Source organism: Eleutherodactylus coqui, chromosome 1 (assembly GCF_035609145.1).
Source record: "Eleutherodactylus coqui strain aEleCoq1 chromosome 1, aEleCoq1.hap1, whole genome shotgun sequence".
Lineage (NCBI taxonomy): Eukaryota > Metazoa > Chordata > Amphibia > Anura > Eleutherodactylidae > Eleutherodactylus > Eleutherodactylus coqui.
This window is the reverse complement of record NC_089837.1, coordinates 525,631,055-525,656,406: the sequence shown is the minus strand read 5'-3', so window position 1 is coordinate 525,656,406 and position 25,352 is coordinate 525,631,055. Positions and strand designations below refer to the sequence as shown.

At 46.7% G+C, this 25,352-nt stretch overlaps 1 protein-coding gene across 1 annotated transcript; it reads right to left on the bottom strand.

Moving 5' to 3' along the window:
- Positions 1-586: 586 nt before the first annotated feature.
- On the bottom strand, positions 587-24,319 carry PLEKHB1 (pleckstrin homology domain containing B1). The gene is made up of 7 exons (XM_066588332.1): positions 24,209-24,319; positions 17,522-17,576; positions 12,683-12,835; positions 9,875-9,977; positions 4,689-4,728; positions 3,585-3,684; positions 587-811 (listed from the first exon to the last, which is right to left on the bottom strand). Exons 2-7 carry the CDS (start codon positions 17,556-17,558, stop codon positions 678-680), a joined length of 567 nt encoding a protein of 188 aa, XP_066444429.1. The 5' UTR covers positions 17,559-17,576; positions 24,209-24,319; the 3' UTR covers positions 587-677.
- Between the last annotated feature and the right edge of the window lie 1,033 nt (positions 24,320-25,352).

Sequence of the window (25,352 nt, the reverse complement as noted above, 5' to 3'; positions counted from 1 at the left end):
ATGCAGAACGTGTTGCGCTCGTCCTTACATCAGGAGGATGAAGCAGACGTGTCATCGCTGATTTCAATCAACGCCGTCCAACCAGACCTCCCATTACCCACAATGCACCAGCCAAACGTCTTTCTAAGTTCTGAGAAATATCTTCGGTCGCTGATAAACCAAAATCTTGCGCGCAAAATTCCATCACCGCCTACCAAACCGTTTCCACACTTTTGAGACGCCCCGTATAATGAATGGAGATTGTCGCAGGCTTGGAGGTGGGATGCGCTATATGGCGACATTATGTAATGTGATGCAATGCAGCTAACAAGGTGCCAGCTGGGCATCTCCAGGTGCCAGAGGGGGTGCCAACAGGCCGCTCTGTCCAGGACATGGTGTGTAGATACGTGGTTTGGGAAAGTCGCTGCTCCTTAGGTTACAAGATCCTTCGTCTCGCAATATCATGACTGCAACAGCCCTGCAGAAGTGATGGCCACGACTGATGGCGTCCGGTCATCTGAGGACTCGCCGGACGGTTGTAATGGTTTCCAGATTAGACAACCTGAAAGGGTTAATTGGCTGCGGACATAAAGTTCCATAGACTGGATGAGTGTAAGGTCTAAGCTTTATTTACAACTAGTAAGCAATCTGCCAGCTAGCGCCCCCCTCGTGACCGTCCATTCCACCAGCCGGGGCCCCTAAAGCCAGCAGGGAAACCAGAGAAGGGAACTGAGAGCGGAGGTGGTGAGGGCCCCAGCTAGCAAGCCCAGTGCCATCTGGTCCCCAAAATCGTCGCGGTGGTCCCTGACGATAACGTGCGTCACTCCAGGACCTACGAGGAGAGAGGAAAAAAATCAAAACCTGCAAAAGGTTAAAAATTTTTGTGAAGGTAATTATGTGCAGTGACCAGTAGATGGCAGTAGAAGACTTCCACAAGCATTCACATCCAGATCATAGACGCAAGGATCGACCCTCGATCACAATATATCCGTTAATGAGGGGTCAATCTCTGCAGCTCTGCAATATATTTTGCTTATAATGTGGGCCCCGCCTATGATGCCATCTGTAATCCTGGGGCCCGGTTGGCACAGCTACCCCTGCGCCCCTAACTGTTACACCTCTTTGCTTACTCTCAAGGCACTTTGTATTCTATATAGTGACAAAAAACGTGTTGCCAGTTGGAAACCGTCAGCAAGTTGCAGCTGATGAAAAGTTTTCAGTGCGCAGAAGATTCAGAAAGTTTTAAATCATGATAGGGTGTAATTAACCCCTCGACGTCACGGAGGTTCGGGCTTTCCATGGAGCAGGATTGGTGGTGGTGGTGGTGGTGGTGGTGGTGGGGGGGGGTTGTTGATTCCAGTCCCTATAATGTGGGTCTCGGTTGTGAATGACACCTACCTGCTAACAACGGCAATCAGCCCCTCTCTAGTTGCGGCTATTAGCCCTTTAAATGCCGTAGTCAATTCTGACAGCTGCAATTAAATGCCCCGATCAGAGTTTTGGGGTTCCAAATACACACCCCACCCGCCATGTGATGGGTTCATGCGATGCTGTTGGGTTGCCATCACAGCCAGGGGCCTTCTGAAGGCTCCCAGGGCTGTCATTGAAGGGTGCCTATGAAGTCATGCCTGTGTGGTGGCTTGATAGAGATTGCGCTATAATGTAATACTATGCTATTACGTTATACTGCAGGAGCGATCTAAATGATCGCAAGTTCAAGTCCTCTGTGGGGGCTAAAAAAATAAAAATAAAGTTTTATTGAATATTTAAAAAAAAAAAAATTTAAAAATATATATATATATGTGTATATATTTGGTCTCACTGTATCTGAAAAAGTAACGCATTATTTATCCCTTACTGGGAACGTCATCAGGAAAAAAATAATACACGACTCCAGAATTGCACTTTTTTGGTCAACCCATCTACAAGAAAAAATGTAATAAAAAGTGATCAAAAAGCTGTATTTACTCCAAAATGGTACCAATAGAAAATACAGGACGTCCCGCAAAAGACGAAGGCCCTCGGTAAGAGAGGTGAGGAAGAACCCAACGGTCACTCTGGCCGAGCTCCATAGATCCTGTGTGCAGATGGGAGAAACTTCCAGAAGGTCGACCATCACTGCAGCCTCCACCAGTCTGGGCTTTATGGTGGAGGGGCCAGAAAGAAGCCTCCTCAGTAAGACACATGAAAGCCGCCTGAAGTTACCAAAAAGACCCTAAAGGCTCTCAGACTGCGAGAAACAAGATTCTCTGCTGTGATGGAACCAAGAAGGGACTTTTTTGGCCTCCAAGGCCTCATGTCCACGGGGTTAAAATCTGCAGTGTTTCTCCCGCACACGGATCCGCGCCCCGTAGGGATGCATTGGACACCCGCAGGCAGTTAAATACCTGCGGATGTAATTTTTCCCGTCAGGCGCGGATCCGTGTGTGGGGAAAAAAATGGACATGCTCCATTTTAGTGCGGGTTTCCCGCGGGGACGGCTCCCACAGGAGCTACTATTGAAGCCTATGGAAGCTGTCCAGATCCGCGGGAGACCCGTACCAGAATTAAACTCACCTGCTCCGGGCGATGTGGTTCTTCCCTTCTTTGCGGCCGGATCTTCTTTCCTCGGCCCGGCGGATGTGCTCGGTGCATGCGCGTGGCACGCCGCCGGCGTGCCAACCACATCTGCCGGGACAAAGAAAGAAGATCCGGCTGCGAAGGAAGGAAGATCCGCATCGTCCGGAGCAGGTGACATTATTCTGATTTTTAGGCCTCATGTCCGCGGGGCAGGAGGGACCCGCTGCGGATTCTACATGAAGAATCCGCGGCGGGCCTGATTTTCCCCCGTGGACATGAGGCGTAAGCGTTCTATCTGGAGGAAACCAGGCGCCGCTCATCCCCTGCCCAATACCATCCCTACAGTGAAGCCTGGTGGTGGAGCATCATGCTGGGGGAGGGGAGACCGGTCAGGGTGCATGGAAACCAGGCGCCGCTCATCCCCTGCCCAATACCATTCCTACAGTGAAGCCTGGTGGTGGAGCATCATGCTGGGGGAGGGGAAACCGGTCAGGGTGGATGGAAACCAGGCGCCGCTCATCACCTGCCCAATACCATCCCTACAGTGAAGCTGTGTGGTGGAGCATCATGCTGGGGGAGGGGAGACCGGTCAGGGTGGATGGAAACCAGGCGCCGCTCATCCCCTGCCCAATACCATTCCTACAGTGAAGCCTGGTGGTGGAGCATCATGCTGGGGGAGGGAAGACTAGTTAGGATGGATGGAAACCAGGCGCCGCTCATCACCAGCCCAATAACATCCCTACAGAGACACCAACTGACAGAGGGCAGAAAATCCCCCAAATCCAGGGGTGCAAACCTCGTGGCATCAAGAAGACTTGAATCACTGCCAAGGGGGCTTCACCTAAGTTGAGTACGGGGTGCGAATACTTATGTCACTGCTGAATGTTTAATTTTTCATCTTAAAAAAAACAAAAAAAAACTAAGATTTCTCCCCTTCTGTTCTCACGTTGTCATTAGGTGTGACGGCTCTAATGCCGCTGCAGAAGGCACTGAATGGCTTTTCTTCTATGATCTCCCCAGCCCCATGAAGTTATAACGGGACGTACCATAGGCATGACCGCAGTGATGGGGATTCACATACATGGCCTGATGAGCGTTTACTGGAACCGTATGGTAATTGTCATCGTATGGATTATATATGTACACCTGGAGGAGAGAGCGGACAGTCATATACGACAATTCATATCACTGCACTATATCTTTGTATTGGTAGGAGCTCCATTTGGCTGATATACGGCCCTGTATAGACACACAGTTAAGTGATGAAATTCTGCCTGCCTGCAGTCACCACAAGGGGGAGCTCATGAGCTTACTATACTGCAATCAATGCATAATCTGTATTCAGTAAGTTCATTAGCTCCCTCTAGTGGTGACTGCAGGCAGACATAATTTTATGTAGCCGATTTCGAGCTCAGTGTATTATGGGGGTTATTTCACCTCAGATTCCCTTGACGTCCCACCTGGGTGACCACTATGTGAGTAGACGTAGCTAAATGTATTAAAGGAGGCTTTATGGACTCAAAAAATGATTCTATGGCTATGGTCTATTGTAAAATAAAGAAATACACCATACTCGCCTCCTTAAAGGGGTAGTCTAGAAAACTACCTTAGAATATGTTTAGGGAGGGGGTAGAGCTGTGTGCAAGGGCAGAGGCTAACACCACACCTTTATATGGTCCTGGTGCAGCGCAGGAGTTCTGGTCCCCACAGATCTGAACCCGGAAGAAGCTGCTAGCATTCAAGTGCTGTTCATTTTGCATGTGATCACTCAGCCAATTGCAGGTTTCATCAGGGATAATGCCTTACATGGCATGTGACTGCTGAAGCCTGTGATTGGCTGAGTGGTCATGTGCACAGTAAACGCCACATGACTGCTACCAGCCTCATCAGGGGTTTGGAACTGGGACCGGGGCTCCTATGAAGGCCTGGAGACCATTTAAGGAGGCAAGTATGGCTTATTTCTTCATAACATTCCCAGAAACCCCTTTGATGTGGTCGCAGGAAGTTCTATCTGCTGTGCAGGAGATGGCCTCTCCAGACTGCACAGACTTGTTTTAGGCTCCTCCTTTCGTCTCTGTGAAAGTGTTTCTATAGCAAGTTGCGATACCCCACCAAGCAATGACCGTGGTAAATCCGTATAACACACGTACCGGCTGGGATCTCGCTTCCAGAAACGCAAACTTCCACGCTCTTGAAAAAAAAAGAAAAGAGAATAGAAGTCACTGCGCACACATAAGGCTCATATCACTGACTCCACCAGCAGCAAAATAGTGAGTGCAGCTCTGGAGTATAATACAGGATGTAACCCAGGATCAGTACAGGATAAGTAATGTATGTACACAGTGACTCCACCAGCAGAATAGTGAGTGCAGCTCTGGGGTATAATACAGAATGTAACCCAGGATCAGTACAGGATAAGTAATGTATGTACACAGTGACTCCACCAGCAGAATAGTGAGTGCAGCTCTGGGGTATAATACAGGATGTAACTCAGGATCAGTACAGGATAAGTAATGTATGTACACAGTGACTCCACCAGCAGAATAGTGAGTGCAGCTCTGGGGTATAATACAGGATGTAACTCAGGATCAGTACAGGATAAGTAATTTATGTACACAGTGACTCCACCAGCAGAATAGTGAGTGCAGCTCTGGGGTATAATACAGGATGTAACTCAGGATCAGTACAGGATAAGTAATGTATGTACACAGTGACTCCACCAGCAGAATAGTGAGTGCAGCTCTGGGGTATAATACATGATGTAACTCTGGATCAGTACAGGATAAGTAATGTATGTACACAGTGACTCCACCAGCAGAATAGTGAGTGCAGCTCTGGGGTATAATACAGGATGTAACTCAGGAACAGTACAGGATAAGTAATGTATGTACACAGTGACTCCACCAGCAGAATAGTGAGTGCAGCTCTGGGGTATAATACAGGATGTAACTCAGGATCAGTACAGGATAAGTAATTTATGTACACAGTGACTCCACCAGCAGAATAGTGAGTGCAGCTCTGGGGTATAATACAGGATGTAACTCAGGATCAGTACAGGATAAGTAATGTATGTACACAGTGACTCCACCAGCAGAATAGTGAGTGCAGCTCTGGGGTATAATACATGATGTAACTCTGGATCAGTACAGGATAAGTAATGTATGTACACAGTGACTCCACCAGCAGAATAGTGAGTGCAGCTCTGGGGTATAATACAGGATGTAACTCAGGAACAGTACAGGATAAGTAATGTATATACACAGTGACTCCACCAGCAGAATAGTGAGTGCAGCTCTGGGGTATAATACAGGATGTAACTCAGGATCAGTACAGGATAAGTAATTTATGTACACAGTGACTCCACCAGCAGAATAGTGAGTGCAGCTCTGGGGTATAATACATGATGTAACTCTGGATCAGTACAGGATAAGTAATGTATGTACACAGTGACTCCACCAGCAGAATAGTGAGTGCAGCTCTGGGGTATAATACAGGATGTAACTCAGGAACAGTACAGGATAAGTAATGTATGTACACAGTGACTCCACCAGCAGAATAGTGAGTGCAGCTCTGGGGTATAATACAGGATGTAACTCAGGATCAGTACAGGATAAGTAATTTATGTACACAGTGACTCCACCAGCAGAATAGTGAGTGCAGCTCTGGGGTATAATACAGGATGTAACTCAGGATCAGTACAGGATAAGTATTTATGTACACAGTGACTCCACCAGCAGAATAGTGAGTGCAGCTCTGGGGTATAATACATGATGTAACTCTGGATCAGTACAGGATAAGTAATGTATGTACACAGTGACTCCACCAGCAGAATAGTGAGTGCAGCTCTGGGGTATAATACAGGATGTAACTCAGGAACAGTACAGGATAAGTAATGTATGTACACAGTGACTCCACCAGCAGCATGGTGAGTGCAGCTCTGGAGTATAATACAGGATGTAACCCAGGATCAGTACAGGATAAGTAATGTATGTACAGTGACTCCGCCAGCAGAATAGTGAGTACAGCTCTGGAGTATAATAGAGGATGTAACTCAGGATCAGTACAGGATAAGTAATGTATGTACACAGTGTCTCCACCAGCAAAATAGTGAGCGCAGCTCTGGGGTATAATACAGGATGTAACTCAGGATCAGTACAGGATAAGTAATGTATGTACACAGTGACTCCACCAGCAGAATAGTGAGTACAGCTCTGGAGTATAATAGAGGATGTAACTCAGGATCAGTACAGGATAAGTAATGTATGTACACAGTGACTCCACCAGCAGAATAGTGAGTGAAGCTCTGGGGTATAATACAGGATGTAACTCAGGATCAGTACAGGATAAGTAATGTATGTACACAGTGACATCACCAGCAGAATAGTGAGCGCAGCTCTGGAGTATAATACAGGATGTAACTCAGGATCAGTGCAGGATAAGTAATGTATGTACAGTGACTCCGCCAGCAGAATAGTGAGTACAGCTCTGGAGTATAATAGAGGATGTAACTCAGGATCAGTACAGGATAAGTAATGTATGTACACAGTGTCTCCACCAGCAAAATAGTGAGCGCAGCTCTGCAGTATAATACAGGATGTAACTCAGGATCAGTACAGGATAAGTAATGTATGTACACAGTGACTCCAGCAGCAGAATACTGAGTGCAGCTCTGCAGTATAATACAGGATGTAACTCAGGATCAGTACAGGATAAGTAATGTATGTACACAGTGACTCCACCAGCAGAATAGTGAGTGCAGCTCTGCAGTATAATACAGGATGTAACTCAGGAGCAGTACAGGATAAGTAATGTATGTACACAGTGACCCCACCAGCAGAATAGTGAGTGCAGCTCTGGGGTATAATACAGGATGTAACTCAGGATCAGTGCAGGATAAGTAATGTATGTACACAGTGACTCCACCAGCAGAATAGTGAGTGCAGCTCTGGGGTATAATACATGATGTAACTCTGGATCAGTACAGGATAAGTAATGTATGTACACAGTGACTCCACCAGCAGAATAGTGAGTGCAGCTCTGGGGTATAATACAGGATGTAACTCAGGAACAGTACAGGATAAGTAATGTATGTACACAGTGACTCCACCAGCAGAATAGTGAGTGCAGCTCTGGGGTATAATACAGGATGTAACTCAGGATCAGTACAGGATAAGTAATTTATGTACACAGTGACTCCACCAGCAGAATAGTGAGTGCAGCTCTGGGGTATAATACAGGATGTAACTCAGGATCAGTACAGGATAAGTAATGTATGTACACAGTGACTCCACCAGCAGAATAGTGAGTGCAGCTCTGGGGTATAATACATGATGTAACTCTGGATCAGTACAGGATAAGTAATGTATGTACACAGTGACTCCACCAGCAGAATAGTGAGTGCAGCTCTGGGGTATAATACAGGATGTAACTCAGGAACAGTACAGGATAAGTAATGTATATACACAGTGACTCCACCAGCAGAATAGTGAGTGCAGCTCTGGGGTATAATACAGGATGTAACTCAGGATCAGTACAGGATAAGTAATTTATGTACACAGTGACTCCACCAGCAGAATAGTGAGTGCAGCTCTGGGGTATAATACATGATGTAACTCTGGATCAGTACAGGATAAGTAATGTATGTACACAGTGACTCCACCAGCAGAATAGTGAGTGCAGCTCTGGGGTATAATACAGGATGTAACTCAGGAACAGTACAGGATAAGTAATGTATGTACACAGTGACTCCACCAGCAGAATAGTGAGTGCAGCTCTGGGGTATAATACAGGATGTAACTCAGGATCAGTACAGGATAAGTAATTTATGTACACAGTGACTCCACCAGCAGAATAGTGAGTGCAGCTCTGGGGTATAATACAGGATGTAACTCAGGATCAGTACAGGATAAGTATTTATGTACACAGTGACTCCACCAGCAGAATAGTGAGTGCAGCTCTGGGGTATAATACATGATGTAACTCTGGATCAGTACAGGATAAGTAATGTATGTACACAGTGACTCCACCAGCAGAATAGTGAGTGCAGCTCTGGGGTATAATACAGGATGTAACTCAGGAACAGTACAGGATAAGTAATGTATGTACACAGTGACTCCACCAGCAGCATGGTGAGTGCAGCTCTGGAGTATAATACAGGATGTAACCCAGGATCAGTACAGGATAAGTAATGTATGTACAGTGACTCCGCCAGCAGAATAGTGAGTACAGCTCTGGAGTATAATAGAGGATGTAACTCAGGATCAGTACAGGATAAGTAATGTATGTACACAGTGTCTCCACCAGCAAAATAGTGAGCGCAGCTCTGGGGTATAATACAGGATGTAACTCAGGATCAGTACAGGATAAGTAATGTATGTACACAGTGACTCCACCAGCAGAATAGTGAGTACAGCTCTGGAGTATAATAGAGGATGTAACTCAGGATCAGTACAGGATAAGTAATGTATGTACACAGTGACTCCACCAGCAGAATAGTGAGTGAAGCTCTGGGGTATAATACAGGATGTAACTCAGGATCAGTACAGGATAAGTAATGTATGTACACAGTGACATCACCAGCAGAATAGTGAGCGCAGCTCTGGAGTATAATACAGGATGTAACTCAGGATCAGTGCAGGATAAGTAATGTATGTACAGTGACTCCGCCAGCAGAATAGTGAGTACAGCTCTGGAGTATAATAGAGGATGTAACTCAGGATCAGTACAGGATAAGTAATGTATGTACACAGTGTCTCCACCAGCAAAATAGTGAGCGCAGCTCTGCAGTATAATACAGGATGTAACTCAGGATCAGTACAGGATAAGTAATGTATGTACACAGTGACTCCAGCAGCAGAATACTGAGTGCAGCTCTGCAGTATAATACAGGATGTAACTCAGGATCAGTACAGGATAAGTAATGTATGTACACAGTGACTCCACCAGCAGAATAGTGAGTGCAGCTCTGCAGTATAATACAGGATGTAACTCAGGAGCAGTACAGGATAAGTAATGTATGTACACAGTGACCCCACCAGCAGAATAGTGAGTGCAGCTCTGGGGTATAATACAGGATGTAACTCAGGATCAGTGCAGGATAAGTAATGTATGTACACAGTGACTCCACCAGCAGAATAGTGAGTGCAGCTCTGCAGTATAATACAGGATGTAACTTAATATGAGACCAAATTCTAGTGCTATCTGTTGCAGTAAAAAAATAATAATAATAATTGCACAAGAGATGCTAATAATTCTGCATTAGAGCACATGAAGGTTAAGATTAAGCAGGTTATCCAAGTACAAAAATTCTGCCCTTTATGTGGCCCCAAATACTCACACAGCGTCGTCCTCGCTCTCTGCACACAGCAACAGCCTGGAGTGATGCCTCAGATCTATTGTCAGTAATGATTCCCGGTTACTTCCCTCCGGAGGCTGAATGTCTGCAGGGAAGAGAAGACATTCATGTATTACAGACCTGAAAGAGGGAGAAATCTTAGCCGATACACACAATGTAATATTATATATGTACAGCTGGTATTGGTGATACATCCTGTATATAACAGCGAGAAGGCCAGATTAGTAGCGCTCCAAAATAGAGTGGAGCGGTGTAATAAAAGAATGAACAACGGTGCAGACCCACCCCAGACGTAGCAGGCCCCTCCAGGGATCCCGGTACGCCAATAAATCCTGGTAGGCAGATAAATGCCTCAGATCATGGAAAAACCCCTGATGCTCCAGTGGTGGGGATAATAGAGAGAGACTTACTTCGGGGGGTGCCTGGTCCACAGCGCCCCTCAATCCCAGATCGCATGTAGTATAAAACAGATGATGGAGGTGTTTTTCAAAGTTCCAAAGTAGCGATTTATTTCAAGGTCCGCAACGCGTTTCGGCTTTAAAAACAGCCTTTATCAAGCATCTAACATTCTACACACATATATATATATAAAAGGCAAGTTGTAATTACCTTCTCATGCAAGCGCGGCATGTCCGCTCGGGACCCGGCGTCAAGGGGTGACGCGTCTGCCTGCTCGGAAGAAAAGATTCGGCTGCCGGCGGCGGGGCAGAGCGGGGAGGAACGGAGGGGAGATCTCTCTCTGCCTCTCTCCCCCCTGCTCACTACCGCAACTCATCTGTCACCCGCGCCGGCAGTCGAATCTTTTCTTCCGAGCGGGGAGATACTCGCTAAGGACAATACTCGATCGAGCACTTATCCTTAGTGAGTATGCTCGCTCATCTCTAGTCAAAATTATTCTCCATCTTCTCTGATGATAGAAGGTTTTTTGGGGTTTCAGTGTTACTACGTATCCATTTTTTAACGTTATCAAGTTACTCCATGTAACAGCAGCGCGTTATCATCCTTCTAGTGATGTCATCACATTAAGCTACGTGATACGAACATCAGACATGGTCCCTCCTTCTTTAATTATGTGGTTACCCTGATGGTTTTCACGTCAGCCCATGTTACATCGCGCACGTATCACCGGCATCATATACGGCCCCTTTGTAATCAGGTGACCGATCTGACGTTCCAGCGTCATTTCCTACATCACCACGCACGCCCTCTCACCTCTATCCATGCGTCCTTCGGTTGGAACGCATCGGTGCGTTCCACGGAAGCCGTCAGAAGTCACGTGACGTCCCACCGGAAGAGGCGTCGCCCCTTGATGCCAGGTCCGGAGCGGACATGACGCGCTTGTATGAGAAGGCAATTACAACTTGTCTTTTATATATATATATATATATATATATATATATATATATATATATGTGTAGAATGTTATATGCTTGATAAAGGCTGTTATATATGTACAGCTGGTATAAGTTATACATCTCCTGTATATAGTGATATGGAGCATGCTGGTATAACCTGGGTATCTCCCGTATATAATTATATATGTACAGCTGGTATAAGTTATACATCTCCTGTATATAGTAATATGGAGCATGCTGGTATAACCTGGGTATCCCCTGTATATAATTATATATGTACAGCTGGTATAAGTTATACATCTCCTGTATATAGTGATATGGAGCATGCTGGTATAACCTGGGTATCTCCCGTATATAATTATATATGTACAGCTGGTATAAGTTATACATCTCCTGTATATAGTGATATAGACCATGCTGGTATAACCTGGGTATCCCCTGTATATAATTATATATGTACAGCTGGTATAAGTTATACATCTCCTGTATATAGTGATATAGACCATGCTGGTATAACCTGGGTATCTCCTGTATATAATCATATATGTACAGCTGGTATAAGTTATACATCTCCTGCATATAGTGATATGGAGCATGCTGGTATAACATGGGCATGTCCTGTATATAATTATATATGTACAGCTGGTATAAGCTATACATCCTGTATATAGTGATATGGAGCATGCTGGTATAACCTGGGTATCTCCTGTATATAATTATATATGTACAGCTGGTATAAGTTATACATGTCCTGTATATAATGATATGAACCATGCTGGTATAACCTGGGTATCTCCTGTATATAACTGTATATGTACAGCTGGTATAAGCTATACATCCTGTATATAGTGATATGGAGCATGCTGGTATAACCTGGGTATCTCCTGTATAAAATTATATATGTACAGCTGGTATAAGTTATATATCTCCTGTATAAAATTATATGTGTACAGCTGGTATAAGTTATACATCTCCTGCCTATAGTGATATAGACCATGCTGGTATAACCTGGGTATCTCCTGTATATAATTATATATGTACAGCTGGCATAAGTTATACATCTCCTGTATATAGTGATATGGAGCATGCTGGTATAACCTGTATATCTCCTGTATATAATTATATATGTACAGCTGGTATAAGTTATACATCTCCTGTATATAGTGATATAGACCATGCTGGTATAACCTGGGTATCTCTTGTATATAATTATATATGTACAGCTGGTATAAGTTATACATCCTGTATATGGTGATATGGAGCATGCTGGTATAACCTGTATATATCCTGTATATAATTGTATATGTACAGCTGCTATAAGTTATACATCTCCTGTATATAATGATATAGACCATGCTGGTATAACCTGGGTATCTCCTGTGTACAATAATACGTTTACTTATATAGCATTTTCTGCATTACAGTAGTCGCTCACCTCCACACTCGTGTCCAGACCTGACAGTCACACAGTTATTTTTCAGTAGGATGCGTTCCACCAGATTTCCACGAGTATCATCAGCGTAATACACTAGACCGCCATCCATCCATAAGTCAAACCAGTGCTTCTTCCATCGGCGCAGAACGGAGCCTACAGACGATTGTGGGGAGTGAAGTTTTTAGATCAGACTATTGATTGAAGTGGCCTGATGGCTCCATAAACAGAACGGGTCACCAAAAATATGTCCACCCTACATCCCTACACTTATTACGGACCACTAACGGGGTTTTCGGCCCTCTTTTCACTGATGACCTATCCTCTGGATAGGCGATCAGTAGTTGATGTATGAGTTTCTGCCGCTCTGGACCCCATCCATTAGCTGATTGTCCATCCCTCTCGCCAGTGAGCGGGCCGAATGTTCTCACTAATGGGAGAGCCATGCTGCTGACGCGCATCCCACTTCTCTGCTGGTCAAGACGTCACATCCAGTCCACTTCCCACCCTGTCCACTGATGACAACGTCCGGCCATCAGCACTGGACAGCTGGCAGGACGTTCAGCTGATGGGTGGGGGTCTCCGAGTGGTGGCCTCCACGTTCATGGACTACTGAAAAAAGAGCAGACATCCCTTTAAGTGTTGATTAGGTTCCGCCAACCACCTGCATCCATCCTAGCATGGATGACACCCATTTTGTTGAATTCCTGGACAACCCCTTTAAGACCATGAACCCCGTGTAACAGAATAATCTGCAGTGGTGGGGTTGACCATTACCACTAAACTGGTGATGATAAACACAGGCGTAGCTGTAGGGTGTGCCAAGGCAGCGATAGCACCTAAGCCCTGGTGTCCGAGGGTCCCCACTGGCCAGTACTATAAGTGGCCTCGTTACAGATTTTAGATTGGGACCCCAAAGCCTCTAGTTCATGATAAACATTGTACAGATGAGGGATGTTTCGGTCCCAACCCCCATTGTTTTCTATGTTCTGACTGTCCTGGCACCATTCCACCCTCCTCTACCAGCTTCAGTACTCGGTGTACAGTGACTGATGAAGCCAGGGGAGGATGGTATTCAATGCATTAGATCCCAGGTAGTGTCCTCGGACAGGAGAGGGCAGCCAGTGTCCATGTGTCTGCAGCTAAATGTAGCCCCTACCACCGGCAGGAGTAAGGATGGGCAGTGTAATAATGCATATATTCTCTTCCAGCTGCCACAAGAGGCTCTATACTATTTACAGCACAAACATCCCTATTACTAAGTAGGGCTGTAGGGGCCCACTACATGCTTTCCTGGCCCCCTCCATAATGTCATACATGTATGTCTTATGTAGATGCTCTGTGCAAAAGTGTCTTGTCATTCTGGTATGTGTATTGCACAGCTGCAGCAAATGAGAGGTTAATGTCTGCAAAGTGTGAGCTGACTGTCTGTAAATGTAACAATTTCATCCTGTCACGTGGTGTGAGGGAAGCTATAAATGTGAGTGCTTGAGAGTGGGAAAGAGAGTTCCATCTTGGCTTCCATCTGAGAGAGAAAATACAGAGGCACATGGAGGCACCTTCAGCCCTCATGTGTTGAAGATGGAAGAGGAGGAGAGATTTCCCGAATGCAAGGATCAGCATGAGCAGTGAGTGAGCCCCCAGAGTGAAAAAGAGAGTCCTAAGTCTTTCCTACACAAGGCCCAGTGTAGAGGTACTCTTCAAGTTCTTTCAATTATGCATGCCCAAGTAAAACGCTACCTGCACTTGGAATACTGTTTAGTTTTGCCTTGTATTGTTGCAGTATTTATTTAAGTAAAGTTATTCTAGGCCCTGACCGTTCCTGGGGTCCGGAGGTACGTCATATCTGTCTGTGGCTCAAATATTTCATGCCGGTGGGTGTTGGAACAGTGGCGTCACCCGTGACAACCTCAGCACCTGTTCTTCTGTTTATTGGCATCCCCATGCAGGGGGTGTCCGGAAGAGGTCCAGCGCTGCCCTGGCCTTGGCTATGTGCGTCCGCCGTGACAAGCCATCACCTTGCCCTCCCAGCTCCTCAGCGTATGCCATGTGTCCGGGGTCACCCTACAGGACGCTGCAGGGCCACAGAAGGGGTCACTAAAAAAATACAGCTGCAGATTTTGTTGCGGATCTAAAGCAGATTTCACCCTTTAAATTTAATTCAAATTGAAGAGTTGAAATTCTCTGCAGATCCGCACTTAAACCTCACACACAATCTGCAGGTAGTTTGCTATGTGTGAGCGCCCCCTACGGGTGCACTTATATGGTGCGGATTTCCTGTTTATTTTCCACAGCAGAAAAATTTGCAGCAAAAATGTGTGTCAAAATCCACATCTCTTGGTTCAGATTCTGTCACAGATCTGTAACAGATTTCACCTCTTCAATTGAAGGGGTGAAGTGTTCTGTGAATATCCACCAAAATAGGTTTCAAATTTCTGCCGAAAACATGCGGATTTGCAGTGGATTTTTCCTGCTGTAGAAAACCTGCCGTGTGAACGCACCCTTACAGCTCACGGACCCAGATCTGTTCTGTTCATGTGCTGTCTGTATATTTCCCCCAATGGGTCATGTTTTCAGGATTTCCTCAGTATCGCACAGGTTGCCACAGGTATTCGTACTATAGGGCAGTGGCGGTGAACCTATGGCACACGTGCCAGAGGCAGCACACAGCGCCCTCCCTACTGGCATGCGCTGCTATCGGCCGCTCACCACTCTAGTGAATACCGGCAGGGAGACGACTCCCCTGCCAGTATTCACTCAGCTGCGCTGATCCTGGCGCACACTGTGATGTCAGTGAGCAGCCTGAATCCTCCTCCCCTGACGTCTCCTCTTAGTTTCCGCGAGAGCAGGGGAGGAGGCGTCCGGCAGCACACTGACGTCATAAGTGTGCACCGGGATCAGCACAGAGGAGGAGGGGTAAATATGTGGGTCTTGGGATGGGGGGCCGCTTTGGGATGTCACTATTACACTGGGGCCACTGTGGGGTGTCAGGATGTCACTATTATTCTGGGGGCTGCTGTGGGATGTCAGCATTACTACTGAGGCCGCTGTGAGATGTCACTATTACTATTGGGGGCTGCTGTGGGGTGTCACTATTATACTGAGGGCCGCTGTGGGATGTCACTATTATACTGAGGGCCGCTGTGGGATGTCACTATTACTATCGGGGGCCGCTATGGGATGTCACTATTACTACTGGAGGCCGCTGTGGGGTGTCACTATTATACTGAGGGCCACTGTGGGATGTCACCATTGCTACTGGGGGCCGCTGTGGGATGTCACCATTACTACTGGGGGCCGCTGTGGGGTGTCACTAATATACGGGGGGCCGCTGTGGGATGTCAGCATTACTACTGGGGGCCGCTGTGGGATGTCACTATTATACTGGGGGCCGCTGTGGGATGTCATTATTACTATTGGGAGCCGCTGTGGGATGTCATTATTACTACTGGGGGCCGCTGTGGGGTGTCACTATTATACTGAGGGCCACTGTGGGATATCACTATTATACTGGGGGCCGCTGTGGGATGTCAGCATTACTACTGGGAGCCGCTGTGGGGTGTCACTATTATACTGGGGGCTGCCGTGGGGTGTCACTATTACTACTGGGGGCCGCTGTGGGGTGTCACTAATATACGGGGGGGCCGCTGTGGGATGTCAGCATTACTACTGGGGGCTGCTGTGGGATGTCACTATTATACTGGGGGCCGCCGTGGGGTGTCACTATTACTACTGGGGGGTGTCACTATTATCGCTGGGATTTGTTCACATGTGGTGGAAATGGGCAGGGCTGTTTCAAAATAGACCGGGTGCAAATTTTTACTGCTTTTTGGATGCGGAAATGCTGCAGAATTTTCCACAAAAATTTCCTCTGATTACATTCTGCAGAATTTCCGCATCCAAAAAGCAGTCAAAATCTGCATGCTATTTTGAAGCGGCCCGGTCCTTTTCAGAATGACGGGGGTAAAATCATACGTCGTGATAAGCCCCGCCCCCTGACATGTTGGCACTTTACAATATAAATAAGTCGGTTTTGAGTTGCAGTTTGGGCATTCGGTCTCTAAAAGGTTCGCCATCACTGCTATAGGGTATCCTGAAAATATGACCTGTTTGGGGCCCCCAAGGACTGGAGTTGGGAAACATTGGCCTAGAACACTATTCGCATGTGAGTTTTCACACGGACTGATGGTCCATATGAGATATATCGCAGCATGTCCTATTCTGGTCTGTATTACATGAAATGGTCCACTACCCGCGGGGCTCGGACAGCATACGGGCGCGTGCCTTTGCACTGTCCGATGGGCGTTGCACTAGACATTGCATTAATATATGCCCGTGTTAATGGACAACAGTGGGCTGCTACTCATGGGTCAGTGTTTTCTGCTTGACCCCCCTTCCCCAGGTTAAAATTTTCCAGCTGGCCCCTGACCAGTGCCCACTACTACCATGTGCAGAGTGTCCTTTGGGCCCCATAAGGCTCTAGTGTTGGGTGCAAGTGCTACCTCTGGACCCCAATAGTTATTTCCCTGTCTTCACTCATAATTTTTAGAATGTGCCAAACTACCTGTACCCAATGAGGCTCCTTCATAAGTATATACCAACTTTTGTGTTCTTTCCCTAAAGATGACCCATTCCTACTGGGTTCCCGCCAGCCATCGCTATGCCCACGTTCTGGGGACCCAGTGATGACTGCGTGTTGCAGTTGCTCATCCTCACTGATCCCAATGGTTTGTTATATGGACTTTGCAGAATAATCAGCAGCAGAACTCTGTCCATAATCCTAACCACCAACCCCGATCCACAGAGCAGCACATCCATAGTGTGTTAGGAGCATCCACTTACTTTGCCTCCAGAGCCACCCGCTCTTCACTAAAGCCATCTCCACCTACGCTTCACCCTGCAAGAGACATCACAGTAAGAGCCAATGGATTTATAAAGCTCCCATTGACCTCAATAGTAACACAGTGCACCCAGAGCTCCCCCTAGTGGCGGCTGCAGAGAGAGAGAAATTTAACATGTATCAACAGTATGTATATACAGAAATGCGCGTGAAATACAGGCAAAGCAAAATACGCTGACATGTGAGAGCCTTTAGACGCAATGGTGCCGGAACTGGCCGTCTGCTGCTATAGCCCATCCTCCTCCGACCCCTTTCAGTGACGAGTTGGTCCCGTCCATGGGATCCCCCTTTAGCTGGATGTTTCCTCGATCGCGCCATTCTCTGTAAGAAAACTTGTCCCCTGATTTTATGCCGCACTCCGGGGTCACGGGGAGAGTCTCCATATGGGGAAGCGCCAATCATGAGAGGGCCGGGGGTCTAATAAAGGGGAGGAGGATCTAATAAAGGACCAAGGGCTCTAAGAAAAGGGCCGGTGTATAACAATTCGGGTTTTAATCATGCCTATAAAATAATTGGCTGTCACATATTTGTCACCGCAGCGTTCCGTCCGACATCACATGGTACAGCCGATGTACAGTAAGGCACATAAGCGACATTTGCCAAAATCGCAACGATTACCTGCAGGGGTTTCCCTCCTGTCTGTTGCAGATTTCCCGCAGTAAATCGCCTGTTCGGATCAGGATGGGGTTAACCCCGTATGGGCAGCTGGAATGTGATGCATTGCTACGATAGAAGATAAGGCGACGCTCGTATCGGGTGGCTCTGCTGGAGACTTACACGCTGCTAATTATGTCACTTGCAGAAAATCATTTTTCTGATATTGAATCTGCAGAGGGGTTAATTCACTTACAGAGCGGCCCGGCCGGGGCCACCACCAGACGCTGCGCGGTCGTGTCGGCTAGCGAGGATTTATAATGAGAAATGTAATTGTATTAACTGCGATAAAGAGGCCACGTTATTGAATAAGGAAGGTCGGCGGTTGTCGCTGGCACTCGCAGAGCCCCTCCCCCACCCTGAAGCTCAATATATTGCTGCATAATGGACAGCTCCGTCCTGTGGAAGCTGTAATGGCGACCATATCCGTTGGCAACCAAACGCAGGGCCTGACTACCGCCACCTATAGGTTAGACAGGCTTCGGCGCCGACCGTTATCACTAGCTGCTCCCTCTTCACCTCTTGACGCCCATGCACACCGCGGAGTCCTGGCAGTGGCTGGCATCAGAACTTGTGTGCAGCAGCAACCAGGGGTAAAGAGGAAACCATAAGGAAACAGACGGGGTGAACTGCATTTTAGGATCTGGTCTGGGGTCTGTATTTTTTTTATTAGGGTTCCAAATTAATTTTGGGATCTTACTACTGTGACTTGGGGTAGGAAGTACCTTGAAAGATAGATTCCTACCTCCCCCTGCCCTGGGCCATTGCATGTTTGTACCACTGCCTGGACCAACAGCACAGTGTGATAGTAGTGGCAGTTAATCACATTGGCCTCTAGATGATGCTGCACCAACAGTACAGACATGCTCTGCTTAAAGGAGTATCCCACTTCTAGCAGTTTTCAGAGAGCTCCGTATATTGCACAGTGGCCTGGGTTGGTACTGCAGGCTGAGTCCTATTGAAGTGGATAAGATTCAGCCTGCAGTACCAATCCAGGCCACTGTGCAATACACGGAGCTGTCTGAAAACTGCTAGAAGTGAGACAACACATTTAAGCAGAATGCAGTACAGTGGTGCCTTTAAGAGTTTAATTCGTTCCATGATGAAGCTCTTAACCCGAAACACACTTATCTCAAAACCAGTTTCCCCATTGAAATGAATGGAAAAGCCATTAATCCGTTCCGGATCGCAAAGCTCTCCCACTGATTTCAATGGGGAAGGTGTTGCCCCATTGAAAGCAATAGGACACCGACATCCCTGCAGTGATTTTCGGGGAAGGAAACAGACGGGGTGAATTGCACTTTAGGATCTGGTCTGGGGTCTGTATTTTTTGAATTAGGGTTCCAAATTAATTTGGGCATTTTTCTTACTACTGTGACTTGGGGTAGGACGTACCTTGAAAGATAGATTCCTATCTCCCCTTGCCCTGGGCCATTGCATGTTTGTACCACTGCCTGGACCAATAGCACAGTGTGATAGTAGTGGCAGTTAATCACATTGGCCTCTAGATGATGCTGCACCAACAGTACAGACATGCTCTGCTTAAAGGAGTATCCCACTTCTAGCAGTTTTCAGAGAGCTCCGTACATTGCACAGTGGCCTGGGTTGGTACTGCAGGCTGAGTCCTATTGAAGTGGATAAGATTCAGCCTGCAGTACCAATCCAGGCCACTGTGCAATACACGGAGCTGTCTGAAAACTGCTAGAAGTGAGACAACACATTTAAGCAGAATGCAGTACAGTGGTGCCTTTAAGAGTTTAATTCGTTCCATGATGGAGCTCTTAACCCGAAACACACTTATCTCAAAACCAGTTTCCCCATTGAAATGAATGGAAAAGCCATTAATCCGTTCCGGATCGCGAAGCTCTCCCACTGATTTTAATGGGGATGGCATTGCCCCATTGAAAGCAATAGGAGCCCAAAACCTCTGCAGTGATTTTCGGGGAAGGGCTTTAAATATAAGCCCTTCCCTGAAATCATCCCTAGCTGTAGTAAAAAAATAAAAAATATATATACTCACCTGTCTGCCGGGGCTCAGGCATGTCTAGCCACCGCTTGTTCTCTCTGCACTGGTCTGAAGCTTTCCAGCAGGCGGGGATTAATAATGCAGGGAGAACAAATGGCGGCTAGTTTACAATACAACTGCATGTATCGGGTTCTCTTATTGCCGCACACTGACTCCTACATGCAGCCTCTGTCTTATATAAATCTCTGATACTAGATAAAAGTAAGTGCTGCCCTTTCCAAACAGGAGGCAGAATATGGCACTACAGCTACCGCAGGGGTTTTCACCCAGCTTTTCCAGACTCCTGAATGGACATCTGCCTTATCAGTTATGAGGGGGGATGTATCGCTGCATAATTAATATTTCTAAAATGCACCAATAACTAATACAACTTTATTTCCCTTATTTTAACTCTTCACGGGCCCCAGGCTGCCCCGATTAGCCCTCATATTGTGGGCAGGACTTTCAGGTTACAGAGGGGGCCCCCAAGGGCCGGACTCACATGGACGTACTTGTGTGCTCCTTTGTGCATGAAATATTTTTGCGCGTGCTATATGCAGAAAATAGAACCCACTTGATTCTAATGGCTTCGCACACGCGCACATCGGTGGATTTTACTCTACTTTTTGCGCCCCCCAGGTATGTGTATTTGCGCATTACCAGTTCTATTGGCTGTGTAATGTGCAAGCAAATATGTGAAGCCGCCCTTAACCCCTTTCCGCCACAGGATGTAAATGTACGTCCTGGCAGAGGGATACTTAACGCAACAGTACATCCTGTGGATAGCGCGAGATAAGGAGAGATCCCTCCCTATCAGGCAGAAGGAGTCGGCTGTCACCCGCTGTTAAGCCCTTCCCTGCCGCGATCTATGTAGTTCGCCCGCTACCTCTGTGTTGTCATCTGACTCTCGCAATGCCTACGCCTATGATCGCTATAACAAGCGATAAAGCATTGCAGGACAGAAGTCCTGCAATCCCTTATCATAGCGATCATAGGTGTGATTGTACAAGTCCCCTACAGGGACATAAAAAGTGTAAAAAAGAGGGGGGGGGAGGTGGGCGGGAGCAGTGCACTGAGCTCCCGCCCCCTCTTCACCCCTCGGCACTATTTGCAATGGGAGGGGGCGGAGCTAAGTCCTAGGACTTCCAGCCTCCTCCCCCTGCAGAGAGGGACACCATATATTGGCCAGGCGTGAAAACCCAGCCGATATACGGTCGTCTGAATAAGCCCTAACACTGACCGCTGATGTCACTGGCAGACCGCTGATGTCACTGGAGGACGTATAATACATCAAACAACACAGAAAACCTACCCATGTGAACATACAGTCAATGGCACATCACAGTCCGCGTAAAGCTCACCCAAAGTCACACCTCATTTTAGCCGTGTAAACCTGACTAGTAATTTTGAGTGGAAAAGAGTAACCCGAGACCAATGGGACCTCTTCCAATCTAGACAGACGAGGCCAAGATGCATTTGGTTTTCCTTATTGCCAGCGCATTCTACAGACTAGGGGTGTCGGACATTGGAGCCCCGTTGATCAGTAGGGATGGTATATCCTAGAGACATACCATCATTTACTATGAAGGGGAGAAACGCCTTTTATGGGGAAATAGTGATCACAGGCCATGGCAGGCATCCGGTTACCATGGCAAACCATCATGCCTCCGCGACTATATAGAGGAGGGCCACTGACATCATAGAGGCAGCGCGCTCCCTCTGTAAACCCGTTATATGCCGCGATCTTCATTGGTCGTGGCATATAAGGGGTTAACAGTTGAGGTCAGTGTTCTGACCGATCCCCGCTGTAGCAGCGGGAGGCTGGTTGTCAGTCACAGCTCCCTACTGCTGTGGGATTGTGTGGGCTCAATTCATCCAAAGGATGTACATTTATGTTCTTCTGCGTTAAGTACCATGTTCCGAGGATATAAACCTACGTCTTGTGGCGTTAAGGGGTTAAGGTTCCCTTCTAATAAAAGCACACCCTCCAAAGTGGAAACCTCCTAAGGGGGCATTTCCCCAGTCGGAATGTAACACCTGTCCACAGTCACATGTCACACGCGTGACAGACACACATATAGCCAATTGCTGAGTCATAATGAGTTCTGCAGCGTTCTAATCAATTTTATGCTTAAATTCATCACCACTCTCAAGATCCCTGCTTGCTGTCAGTGAATAGGGACATTCTTGTTTATATCCAGAGGCTGAAACCTTATCTTGACCTAATACTTCTCACAGCAGAGGGTTTGTTACAAGTGTATCCAGTGTAGACAATCCTCTATGAGGTAAACACACCAGCAGCACAGCTCTCTCTTCCATTATGATATTTTGTTACAATGTATCAGTGTAAAATTCAGAATTTTAATATTGTCACAGATGGGAGAGGGGGGACCCGACAGATCCCGCCTCCATCACCGATTTGTCACAGATCGACTGTTCCGAGCGCTCCCACCGCTATGACCGCTTATCACGGCAGAGCCTCGATCGATCACTCTAGCAGGATTGCAAGCGTGGAGTCATTAGAATACTGGTCGGTCTGTACCCAACTTTTTCAGGCTTCTGCACGCATGCAGACCAAAAGCTCATACACCCCCAGCACTCTCCAATACCAACACAAATACACACGCTGCCACCACCAGCTGTTAAGGGAAGCTGGGACACAGACTATGAATTATACACAATCTTTGAAGTTATTGTTAGTTTTAAAACAGACAAGGCTGACTAATAAATTGTAGATTTATTCTAGAAAAAGACTAGCAGTGCAGATATATATATATATATATATATATATATATATATATATATACCCACATGGAAAAGATTTTAAAAAAGGTTGTTACACGGGAGTATAAGGGAAGACAGGTATACACAACAAAGCAGTACTTAAAAAGAACAGGGGGACAATAAAATAAAAATACCAGAATTGGGATACATGGCTCAAGGTTCTGTTCATGGAGAGTCACTGAAGCACAGGGACAGCCTTACGCTGTCGGCGTATCTCTGAAGTCTGGCAATTTGGGTAGGGAAACCACTTAGTTTTAAAGCCACTGCAGAACAACACCCCGCCGGCCTTTTCTGATGTCATCAAGGCAGGTTGAGTATATGCAGGGAAAATCTGTAGGAAACCCTGATTTTATATTTCAGCCACATTTCCCCGGGAGGCGCTACAATGGGGAAGATATGGCCGCCATGTTTAATATCAGGAATTTATCTATCCATAGATATTAAGTATGACATGTAAATTATGCCCAGGTATGCAGATATGCCATTTCTGGGTGTTCGGGGGAGAAACCCGCACCTCGATGTGTATGGATGTGTTCTGACCGGCTGGCCCGTCTGATTCCAAAATTATAACCCATATCGGGATAGGACCTTTGCACGACTAATAATCTTTATCAAGAGATTCTCCATTAATCTAACTTTCGGTGACAGGGAGTCTGCGAGAACTACCCGGGGTGCTAAGCCTCATTGCATGGGGGTCAATTAGCATCTACTTGTCACTGCCCTAACTTTATTGCCAAAGGACTTCCTGTGGCCACATATACATCAAGGCCTGCAGTTGAGAAGGAGGAAGGGTGGAATTAATATAGAGTCCACTTAGCTTTTCCAGGGTCCTGAACGCCAAATTGATATGGTTAGTTGGGGGACACGCTATCAATATCTCTATAGCACACATATCATAGAGGATTGTCTAGACTGGATGCAATTGTAACAAACCTTCAGTCGGGAGAAGTATTAGATCAGTTTTCAGACTATAGATGTAAATAAGGATGTTCATATTCATTGACAGCAAGCAGAAATTTAAAATGGTGAAAAATTGAAACACAAATGGTGGATAGTTATTAAAACCATCATTTTAGTTTACAGTTTTCCTATGACCCCCACTGGAGTTAACTATGGCTGATGTATTAAGAGGCGCATGTCCCTCATATGGCTCCTTGCGCCCCCAGGACTGCAGCAGCCCCCTTACCTGCAGCCTCCCGTCTTCTCCGTATCTTCAGGCTCTTTGACGTGTCTGGGATATTTAAATACAAGAGGCTTCAGGTCGGATTAAGCGATGCATTATGGGAGTTGTAGTCCACACTTTTCACCAGGTCATCTGACAGACATGGCGTGTTCCTGCCCGCGGACTACCCCTCCCAGCGTGCAGCAGGGCACAGTTCTGGTCGGTTCCAGAAGAGGCAGCATCCAGTGACATTTGTTGTGTAAACAGGGAGCAGGACTGATCCTCTTACCGATGAGTAATGAGCGAGGGAGCGCCAGGGAATTAGTGCAGAGCCGGATACGTAAGGGGACTACAAGTACCAGGATGTCCGGCCAAACTGAGGAGCTGACAACTTGTAACTTGTAGTGACACTAAAGCTAAAATGACGGTTAAAGTGAACGGTGCACCTGTTACTATATTTGCATGTAAAGGGGTTGCACAGGATTAGAAAAACAGGGCTGCTTTCATCGAAAAACAGTGCTGGGAGGTTAGATGGGTAAAACCGCCCCCTTGTGCCCCTTGTAATTGTTTCTATGCCTATGGGATGTAGTTGAATAAAGTGGTGCAGCAGGGAGACATTGGCTCTGCCATGAGACGGGTGTGCTGCTTGTCATTGGAGATGGAGCGGTGTCATTAGTGTAAGACGCACTCTGGTCTCCGGTAGCATCCTCTGATACAAGGAAGACCCCGAAGCAGAAGGAGCAGCACAATGTTCCCTCCTTCTGAGCCTAGGACTGACATGGCACAGCAAGATTGGATTGGCACCTAGCAGGAGGGTCGGCGGCACTTTTTTCAGGGGCACATATAGTGTGTGGATGAAGTAGGACAATAAGGGGGCATTTAAACTCTGTGGAGGGCACTACTACTGTGCAAGAGGGCACTTTATGAGAGGGCACTATTACTGGAGGAGGGAGTTAAATAGTCCCTATTACTGTGTAGGAACAGTAAGGGGGTGCTATAACTGTAAAGAAGGCAGCAAGAGGGCACTATTACTAGAGGATGGAGTTAAATGGGCACTATTACTAGAGGATGGAGTTAAATGGGCACTATTACTGTGTAGGAGAAGTAAGGTGGTGCTATAACTGTTAGGAATGCAGTAAGAGAGCAGTTTTACTGTGTGTGGGGTACT

Coding starts and splice junctions, on each gene's coding strand:
- PLEKHB1 (XM_066588332.1), bottom strand. CDS start 17,558: ATGGCTTTAGTGAAGAGCGGGTGGCTCTGGAGGCAAA. Junction 3,685..4,688: donor TGGAAGCGAGATCCCAGCCG/GTACGTGTGTTA, acceptor TCTCTCCTCCAG/GTGTACATATATAATCCATA. Junction 812..3,584: donor TCACTGCGGTCATGCCTATG/GTACGTCCCGTT, acceptor CTCTCCTCGTAG/GTCCTGGAGTGACGCACGTT.